This window comes from Syzygium oleosum, unplaced genomic scaffold (assembly GCF_021117445.2).
Source record: "Syzygium oleosum isolate NSW1041296 unplaced genomic scaffold, Sole_v2.1 Sole_v2.39, whole genome shotgun sequence".
Classification (NCBI taxonomy): domain Eukaryota; kingdom Viridiplantae; phylum Streptophyta; class Magnoliopsida; order Myrtales; family Myrtaceae; genus Syzygium; species Syzygium oleosum.
In genome coordinates, this window is record NW_026607523.1 from 1,701,845 (window position 1) to 1,712,322 (window position 10,478).

General features: G+C 41.5%; 1 protein-coding gene across 2 annotated transcripts; it reads left to right on the forward strand.

Moving 5' to 3' along the window:
• Window positions 1–7,072: 7,072 nt before the first annotated feature.
• LOC130135943 (uncharacterized) lies at window positions 7,073–8,945 on the forward strand. 2 transcript variants are annotated; one of them, XR_008815082.1, is made up of 3 exons: window positions 7,073–7,232; window positions 7,795–7,916; window positions 8,731–8,945. XR_008815082.1 is itself a non-coding variant. In XM_056305843.1 (3 exons), exons 1-3 carry the CDS (start codon window positions 7,134–7,136, stop codon window positions 8,822–8,824), a joined length of 327 nt encoding a protein of 108 aa, XP_056161818.1. In that variant the 5' UTR covers window positions 7,073–7,133; the 3' UTR covers window positions 8,825–8,945. The 2 variants fall into 2 exon arrangements, 1 of the variants encoding a protein (XP_056161818.1); XM_056305843.1 differs by having other exon boundaries at window positions 8,719–8,945.
• The last annotated feature ends 1,533 nt before the right edge of the window (window positions 8,946–10,478 follow it).

A 10,478-nucleotide genomic window follows, 5' to 3' on the forward strand; every position in this document is an offset into this window, starting at 1 on the left:
TCACCTTAGCTAAGTGCTAAGATGAGGACATAACATTTATTATGTCCGAAAGTAAAATAGTCTACATATTTTACTTTATCTGTCTTTGATACCAGATATGAGTTCTAATGGATTCTTTAGAAGAGTAGATGCGTGAACTCAAGTTTAGACATTGAGTATGTTTGAATTATCATCTGTACGGTATTGAATGTAAAGACATACGTTCCATGGGAAAGGAGTTAATACCGTAATACGTATTTCATACTACGTATACATGAGACGACCGATAAGAGTGGCAAAAGTTCTTGATCTCAACTTTATGCCGTGTGAGACTCTTGAGGATACAGAGTTCCTCATTTAGTGCCCTCACGACTCTGACTTATTCTCAAAGTTTTTATTTAGTGTTCGCTATCTTAGGGTGTTGCCAATGGTCACGAATGATTCGATCTAATGGGACATTTCTAGAAAAGCGTGCTGGACTGAAATAGAGAGGTTTAAGGAAAGAAGAAGATCAATTTATTTATGATGTTACATTCTATTTTTGTATTCACTGGTCGACCAATTATGATTGTAAGTAAATCATAGTTGTGATTATAATATACGAGATACTAAAAGAGATCAAAAGAGATATAAATGTGACTGATTGATCTAGGGTACTGCATACTATATCTACTCGAAAACGTTATGCCCAAATTTGAGCTGCTATGTATGCTTAACAGATGCATGGCAACGAGCTCTCGAAGTATGCTGGTCGCACGGATTATTTGCTAGTATGAACACTGCAAAGAAGAGAGAGTTATGTTTAGCCCACCATGTGCGAGTGAGAGATGATGGGTTTTGTGATCATTGGGCCGCCCACGTTGGCCCAAACCCAGCCTATTAATCTTGAAAGAGCCCATGAGAGAGAAATAACTGCCAAGGCGGTTATTTGTGAGGTAGTTATTTGTGAGGCAGACATGTTACGTACATTCTGTCAATTGGAGTGTGTTCATTCTAAGAGAAAATTAGAAACTCTCTCACTCAAAAAGAAAAAAAGGGCTCTCGTTCGACGATCGAAGAATCGTACTCTCTCGGTGTTGCAATTGGAGCATTTTAATCCGTGAAAAATAAGATACGTCCTTCTTGGTGATGTACTTTAGACGATCGGTGATTCAAGTTTTTTTTTCGACTGGGCACGTTTCCGGATATGTTTTCGGTGTTATTCGATAGTTCGAGTTTCCGTTTTAGAATGTGTTTTCGAGATTGTGTTTCTCAACAACCACACTATCGTACATGTGAGTCTCTCTATCACAAACATATTAGCCGCAGAGTGAGATTATAGTTTTCGCTTCCGCGCCTTAATTGAATTCGATTCCATTGCTACTCACACAAAGTCCCTAATTGATCTATTAGTCCGCAAACACCAACACACACACATGACCTCCTCGGACCATGAACAGAATCAGCCCGGTTATCGTACCGATGATCCTCTCCATCGCGGCTCCATTTTCCCCTTTCATGCAGCAATTTCACGGTCTCAATCAAGATCCAAGTTTTGTTCAGCTTATATGCAGCCCCATCCACCAAAGTTCTCAATCCCAGAATTAGGAGCATCACCCGTCACGCCCCAAGCCGAGTCGCCCACAATCGAAAGCTCACAAACCGAACTCCTAACTTCCTCCCCCTTCACGGCACCGTCTACCTGAGTCTTACAGAACATCCAGCCACATCTCGCTCCCCATTTCAGCTTGTCTACAGCCTTTTTCAACCAAATGTTACTCTCTACATCACGAGTCCTACCGTTTGGTCCCTCGCCGAACCGCTCACCGTCCCGACTCAACAACCGGAGCTCACCATCTCTTCCCGTCGAGCGACACTCAATCCGTAAGACACTGCCGACTATCATTAGCTCAAACAATAACTCAACCTTCCCTAAGCCTAACTGAGACACCCAGCCCAACATGCAACAATTATAGTTGAGCATAGTATGACAGAATTCCACTTGCCTCTTGGTTGGGCTCGGCACCGTACTGTTCCGGGGAGAAAGAAGGGTTACAAGGCTTCCCAAGGTTCCTGGTCGCCTTCCTTGAGCTCACTGATGCTTGGGAAGTCGCCGGGGTCAAGCATCGTCGGGCGAAGCTGCTGCAGCAGGCTGGACGAGACGGACCGGCGCCAGGCGGACAAACCGAAGAAGAGAAGAAGAAACAGAAAGAGGAGTCAATCGGGAAAAAGAGAGAGGTTTTGGGGTTTTGGTTTCCCCCCCTTGCATGGCATAAAACAGAAGCATTAGTGGGAGGTTGCCACACGGCAATTCCCAGTGCCATTTGGCGCATCTTCCTCGCGAAGTGGCAGGGCTTAGCGGGGAAAAAGAAGAAAAATAAAAAAAGAAGAAGGAGCAGCAGCCGAGCAGTTATGGTGATGGTGGTGGGGAAAACAAAACCGAAGCTCGGTTTTGCATGTCTAGAAATGTATGGCAAGATGAGTAGTGTACTCGGCCAAATGATGATAGGAATTGAAAGGATAGCTGATCGTCAGACGGTTCGTGCGGAAATAAACATGACAATGTCGTGGTGGTGCGGTGGAGATGAAAATGAAGATAGCAAAAGTGTTGTGACGGTATCTGAATTTCCAAAGCCAACATTTCCCTATTTCCATCGACGAATGTCCTAATTTCCACTGTTTTTACTCACTTATGTTCGTGAACGAATTCACGAAATTTAGAGAGAGAGAGAGAGAGAGGGTCGACCAAAAATAGAGCAAAAGAGAGATCGAGAGATTTTGAGAGAAATTGAGAGCAAAAGTGAGAGTTTTGGTTGTTTGCAGGTTTTGAAGAGAAGCCAGCCAGCCTTGTTGTCGCCAGCAAGCTGACCGGTAACCCCTCAGAAGCAGCCTCGACCGGTTAGCCTTCTTGGGCCCCTGTTTTCCCTTGTTTTTGTATGCAGGTTGGCCGGGACTTGTGTCAGTCGTTTCTTGAGAATCTCAACCTATATCGTCCCTTCTTCCGGTCCAAATTCACTATCGGAGGCGAGTCGTGGCCGTCGGAGCAGGCCTTGACCCCGAGAGAGGTCGAAGTTCCCTTGTTTCAGTCACGCACTCCATGTATTCGACAAAATGTAACAATGAAGTTGTTTTGTCTCGGTCCTCAGCAGGCGATGTAAGAATCGGTCGGCGAGTCTCGATCCCCTTGGTTGGCTTCATAATGATCATTGGAGGTCGAATGAGGTAAAAATATGACTTGGATCGGCTGGTCGGCCAAGCTCCGACCGACGTTTGGGCTCAACGAGCCTCGACTGGGACTTGGCTGGCGACCACTCTGGTCGGCCATCCGATGGTCAGCCACCCCTCAATCTCCTAAGCTTGGCCAAAGGCCGGGCAAAATAGCCAGCAACTCGCCAAATTTTTGCTCGGCCGATGGCCCCCGGGCCTGCAAGACCTGGGATTTGGCCTGAATCGGCCTGCAGACCTGGTTGGACCGATTTGCAGGCTATATTTGATTGGCCCTATTTCGTCTTTTACCACTAAACCGAGCCCGATCCAATTCAAGACCCGGGTTAACGCATTTGGGTCGGGTCCGCTGACCCAATCCGAATCCATGGACCCGACCCGACCCGATTGAATATTATATTAATACTTTATTATTTTTAATTAAAAATTTTATTTTTTAAAAAATTATAAAAATATCAAGGAAATTGTTTAGAAATTAATATTTTTGAATAATTTTCTAAATTATGTGAATTATTCGATCAATAATTATGTCTAAATCAGATAAGCCTATAGGGCTATACGGTATGATTTCACGTGTCATTTTTACTACTGTTGTATTATTATTATACATGTTATTTCTAATTAGTATATATAATTGCATAAATTGTCATGTGTTGAATATTATCACCCTAGTTAGGATTAGAATCTTAGGTTGCATATTTATCTTGAATGCTCATTGTTAATTTAATAATTGTGTACTCGCTTAATCATCTCACATGTAAGGAGATAGGTCCTAAAATCAATCTAAACTGCCTGATAAATGTTTTTATTCTAAAATGAACAGGATGAAAGGTACCGAAATGGCACTAGTCACTCAACTTGTGTAACCAATTTCAGAACTTATTTAATCTCTGGTTTGCAAAAGTAAGGTAATTCTCTCACTGCTTTACTTGGGTGTCTAATCGACCCACAATAAATTGGTTAGTGGCGACTCCTAAGTAAAAATCACTGGCAGGTTAGAAAACCTAAACCATAAGTCCCGATATGATATGGGCTTGGGAGAGCCCGATTTAAGTCTCAGACCTAGACTTAATGCATCCAGACGCACGCTATTCAAACAGAAGAGAATGGCGGTCGCGACAGTATGTGATTGTTGGATCAAGGTAAATTGTATCTTTTTAATATTTGAACAAAATATCTTTAAGAAACTATAAATTCCGTACATACGTAGAGCCGACTGGGTCTCAAGCAATGAAGAATATTCTAGTCCGATTAGATTATTTGTCCCAAGGAGGCCGCAAGAAGAGCTGTAAATCACAATAGTCATTGGAGAAGGAGACTTAATTCCAATTTCCTTTTCAACATTACCATATCTTTTTCCGACAAAAAGAGGAACATGAAAGGGTATCTTACACATTCATTACACATTCAGGGTCTGGAGTGAGAATTTTCATTTTCCCTGGAGCTTGTTGCAAAATCCCCACCAAGATTACCTATTATTTCCAGATTAATTTTTCTAGCTAGTTTTGTCGCATGTAAATGAACGGTCTTGTTAATGAGTAAAAAAATTTTCATTTTCTATCCATTGATTATGCACAACACAAGAAAAACAATGGTTCGAAAACAATAGATTTTCTTTATTCGGGCATTTAACGGGTTTTTTCAAGACACTTATAAACAAAATTATTCGATAAAAGAAATTACAAAATCCAACTCTCAGTTGGAAAAATTTACACAGCTAATTCTCAGGCTATCATAATATCGAACGACGACCAAATTATGCCAATACAAAAAATCCCATCTTTTATGATTTTTTGAGAACAATGGATACTCAAAATCACGAGAATCAACCAATCAAAAAACCCATCACCTGAATTGAGCCTATTACAAAATGGTTACCATATAAGATTCAATACAATTCGTGAAACCAAATCTCTTGTCGGAGCTCATTAAATGGTTACCATATTTACATGACGTGAACTCATTAAAACATGCAATAGCCCTGATCAGGTCTTGTCAATATGTATTCTTAGCTAATCATTTACTTAAATTTTTTTTTATTATTCTAATAACTATACTCCTATGACAAACAAAAAATCAAAAAACAAATGCAACTAATTCGCGCATTTTATTTATCTCCTATCCATGCCTAATGACAAGTATGTCTAGTTGGCAGAAGAGTAAATTCTGGGCATCTGGTGAAGAGAATGATTATTTGGAAACGAGTAAGAGGTGTCGTATCTCTTTTCCTACTTTCTTCACACCGTCTTAAGGAACAAAATATGTCGGCCCAGTAGAATTTGTTTCGCTCCCAAATAAGTATTTGCATTTTCGTTGCCTCTTCCAAACGATAAAATTGCACTCCTTCCACTAAAATTCATCCCACACTGAATCTTGCTTTCCAAACAAAGTTTAAATGAGTAAAATCCATTTAGAGGGAAAGAACAAGCGCGCAAATCCAGTAGATTTTACACGCACCACGAATCAAACTAGCCATGGAATTTGTCAAGTCACAAAATACGTCCAAATACAGGTTTCTATCTTCTTATCCTTAGCTAACTCTAACAGAGATAAGGTGGGACTCAAATTTCCTGGGTCAAGGCCAAAACCAAAGAACATCTTTGGTTGAAGTTCTTCCCTGAAAAGAAAACTTCACTCAGATAGATACAAATCGCAGAGCTTCGGCAAAATCATACTTTTGGTTTGAGAAGTACTCCGGAAAAATAATGAAGTATGAGAACCAACAGAGAAGGGCAAGACTCAAAAATACAAGCCTTAAATGCCTAAAGGGAGGCACAAACTGCCAGGAAAATAATGAAGTATGATCCTTGTTCTTAGAATTTTTCAGGAACAAGAAAGTCCAAATTTAATTAGAGTATTCCTTTTAGTTCGCTACTCGATGGAAGTCTCAGAAGGTGAGTAGAATGGAGATTACTAGGATGCGCTTGTAGCTTATTATTTTCAAGGCCGAAGAGGAATCCAAGTCCGTATCGACCGTTGTTAGTCTTATTGAGCTTCGGAGTTTATATGCTCACTCCCCATTGTAGGTACTTTCATCGAACATGATTCAAAGGAAAATTTGGCTTCTTTCAAATTACTCCTTAGACAAAATATTAATTTTTAATTTGGCCAAATTCTTTTAAAGTACTCCTTTGACAAAATCTAGAAGTTTAGTTTGATCCAAAAGAAATCCAAATGGGAATAAAGAGTTTGTGGGCCTCGGAAGTGTAAGAGCCCAAGAAATTCACTGGACAAACCCTACCTGACATGCAGTCTCGGAGACAAAGTCTCAAGTTTTAACTCAATGGGAATAAGAAAGTAATAAATAGTAAAATGAATTCAACGAGAATAAGGAAGTGTATCTATAATTACACGTAAAGTCGACTCCAATCTATCGTGCACACGATAAGTAATGGGATATATTTACAAACAAACAAAGAATCTATTGGATAAATATGGGGAGAAGAATTGGCATAAACTATTTGCAGTATAATATACGGTAATACTCAGAAAAAAAAAAGAAAGAAGAAAGAAGAAGAAGATCGGACAATCTAGTCGAATTAAGTAGAATTGGTTCACGACGAATTCGAATATTGTATAATATGAAATCGGTTATGTTCAGTAAGGGTAAAACGATCGTTATACGTGATGAAAATGAATCGATAATATTTTATCATTTTTGAAGTGATATTTCTTTTGGCAATTTCATAATTATCATTACTAGTGTGTGTGACCCTCGAAAAGTACTATTTTCAATCATATAACTAAAGCTACTCTTCTCTTCCGACCTTAAAAAAAAAAAAAAAAACTAAAGCTACTCCAAACCGGTTACCGCTTGAGGAGGTAACCTCCGGCTCTATTTACCCAAAGCCACTCCGTTCCTTTCCCTTTCCCTCCCGCATTCTCTCTCTTCCCCTTCCGCTTCGACGCCCTAGGAAGATCCTCCTGGTTGTCATGTCCATCTGGAGAAGATGGCTTCCAAGCGGATCTTCCTAGGGCTTCGAAGCAGAAGCGGAACTCGAAGGCGCGCAAGGATCTCCAGAAGGATCCTCCTACCTCTTCCAGCGCTGGTAAGCCTCTCCTTCATTCCAGATCTGAGGTCTGATGGCTCGATTTTCGGTTGGCTTTGTTGATTTTATGATTTCCGGTTGTTGCGATTCGTATGCGTTTTGTGTGTCTACCTCGTAGTAGACCGGAGGGAGATGGGAAAATTTTGTGTGGAATTGATTTGGCTCGCATGCATGATTTCCTGTTCCCCGTTTATTGGTCTCCCCCGCTTTTGGCTGAGATTCCCTTGTCTGGCCTGATGAATAGGAACTCTAACGAACGGGCCTGTGTTTCCTTGGTCTCGAAGGTTGAATCGTCTTTGCCTTTTTAGGGTTATAGGAATGTGGGGATGCTTTCTGGGTTGTCACGGTGTTGCCTGTAAACTCGATTTGATTGCCACGTTTTGTGATGTTTCTGGGTCTGAAACAAAGAGGTAAACTGATGGGTGCTCTAGCTCTGCAAACGCCTCTACCTAAACCTGCTTCCAGTGGGGGTTTTCAGTCACCAATGCTCTTTCGCCGCTGTACTCTTTATTTTCCTCTAGGATTGATTACAAGATAATATCCTGCATTTGCTATTGCGCAGAAACAATCCCAAAGCAGGATTCCTGTTCCCACCCTAGTTCTTCCCTCGGAGTCTGCGATGTTTGTGAGGAACTCCTTCCAGAAATTTGTGGCGTGCCTTTTGAAATTACGCAGCGGTGGCTAGTATGACATCTTCTTAACCTTGCGCTAATCAGAGATTTTGAGCGATATTTTGCTTGTGGTAGTTCTTTCTCCCCTTTACGGAATTGAATGACACGATCGATCAGCCCGTGGCTTAATTTCACTCGCTCCCAGTTCTAAAACGGAATAGGCCCTTTAATCTCTTGCTCGCGTCGCGTTTGCTCTGTAAGTCGAGCTAGAAACACAGGGAGTAAAAAGGTCAATTTGAGAATGAATGGCATCATTCTCACGAAATAGCCTCCTGATTGATAAATGTGCAAACACAGCTGTGTAATATTTTTCTTAGTGATTAATCTTTATTCCTGAGAAGTTATCCCCCTTAGAAGCCCATGTCGACGGCGACAATTAAGAAAGAGTTCTCACTGCACTGATGATAGCATTCGATTAGCAAACTCATAAATTCCCCATTCGGTGCAAAGAGTTTCGTGCTGGCCATCGTTTATTCCGTTGCCCTAGCACTTCATTGTGGGCATTGCCTGTTTGTGTTTGTCATCGATATCAATTTCTCATATCCTTGAGTTATTGAACCATCCTCATGCACTAGCCTTCCAACTTTTTGTTTTGTTTGTATAAAGTCAATTGCGTGCGTAGCTCTAAAATGACGTCTCGATCGATGATATAGTTGTGCATTAACTTCATTGGCAGTTTGCGCCTCCCTTTTAGGCATCTGAGGCCTGCATTTTTTGTGTCTTGCCCTCCTCTGTCGGTTCTTTTACTTTGTTACTTTCCTGGAGTGCTTCAAACATAAAGTATGATTCTGCGACTCGTATTTGTCTTAGTGAAGTTTTCTTTTCAGGGACGAATTTCAACCGAAGATGTTCTTTGGGTTTGGCCTTGACCAAGGCAATCTGTGTCCCGCCTTGTCTCTGTTGGAGTGCTTCCCATCCTAGAGCTTCATTGTGCACCTCAATACTTAGAAAAGCTAAGAAGGTTGATCAGTTATTTTGCAGTAATGTCAGAGTTGGAAGAACCGGATATTTCTCCTTTTAGCTTGGTGTTTACGCTTGTTTTATGATGTATAACAGTTAGCCTGTGATTATCTTGAAGAATGTGATCGCCGTAATTGCCGGAAATCTCGGCCGTTTTTCTGATTAGGCAGTTTTTTTTACTTTAGGCAATTTCGAATTATCAATATTTCGTTTGATTTTATTAAATAAGATTAGATTTTATTTTATTAGATAAGATTAGATTTGATTTTATTAGATTAGATTAGATTTGCTTTGATGTTATCTTCATTAATTCGGATATCTTTAGGAGTCCTATCATTATAAAAGGACGTCCAGCTTTGTATTCAAATAATATTATGAAATTGAATTGAATTCCAGTCGAATCGTGGAAGAGTTTTCCAAGTTATCGCTTCTATCTGCGTCATTTGGTATCAGAGCCGGTTTCTCCAGTGACGATGGTGAATAACGTGAATGTCAATCTCCCCGCTGCTAAGGGCCGTGAAAGCGAGCCTATTACGCGGGCTGAGTTCAATCAGTTCGTGGATCAAACCGATCGGAGGTTTCAAGAGATCCTTGATGCCATCTAGCGTTTGTCCACAAACCATGCGCCTGGCAATCTTCCAGCCGAGCGAATTCCTATCGTTCGTGATCCCGAAGATGCTATGGGGCGTGGAGGAATTCCCTGACAAAGGCGTCAAGACTATGTCGAGGATACGGAAGACGAAGACGATGATTTCCAGGAGATGCAGATTAGTGGTGGTCGCCGATACAGGGGATTCTAGGAGGAACATGTTCGTGGGAATCGACGTCAGGGAGGATATCGACGAGATCCTGAGCAGTATCAACTGAAGGTAGATCTCCCTACTTTCAATGGGAATTTGGATATTGAAGATTTCCTTGATTGGCTTTGGGAGGTCGAAAAATTCTTCGACGTTATGGATATTGACGAAGATCGCCAAGTGAAACTTGTGGCGTACAAGTTGAAGGGTGGCGCTTCAGCTTGGTGGGAACAGACTCAATTGACACGACGTCGACAAGGCAATGCTCCTATTCGATCGTGGGGTCAGATGAAACAGAAGTTGAAGAAGAGGTTCCTCCCAACGGACTATGAGCAACTGTTATTTCAGCAATTCCAGAATTGCCGACAATCGAATAGATCGGTCCAAGCTTATACGGAAGAGTTCCTTCGACTCTCCGCTCGCAATAACCTGGATGAGTCCGAGGCTCAACAAACTGCTAGGTACATTAATGATTTGCGACTTAATATCCAGGATCGGGTTTCTTTGCATCGACTATTCTCTATTGAAGACACCCAGGATATGGCGCGAAAAATTGAGGTGCAATTGGAGAGGACTAGCCCTAGTACTCGTGGTAGCAATTATTCAGGTCGTGGGTCATTCGGGAAAGGAAAATAGCCTGATGTTGCAAGTTCTTCTAGTCGACAAACGCCTGATTCGAGCCGAGTTTCAGGGGGTACTACTGGGACGCTTAAGGAAGCAGTCGCAGCAAGCAATCGCACTCCCAATCAGAATACCCAGAATCCATATACCAAGCCCCAACCGATCAAGTGCTACAAGTGTAATGAGTTAGGCCATCG

Excerpts from the sequence above, each read along its gene's own strand:
- LOC130135943 (XM_056305843.1), top strand. The coding sequence starts at position 7,134 with ATGGCTTCCAAGCGGATCTTCCTAGGGCTTCGAAGCAGAAGCGGAACT. Across the intron at positions 7,233-7,794 it reads TCCTACCTCTTCCAGCGCTG|AAACAATCCCAAAGCAGGAT; the intron begins GTAAGCCTCTCC and ends GCTATTGCGCAG. Across the intron at positions 7,917-8,718 it reads AAATTACGCAGCGGTGGCTA|TTTTCTTTTCAGGGACGAAT; the intron begins GTATGACATCTT and ends GTCTTAGTGAAG.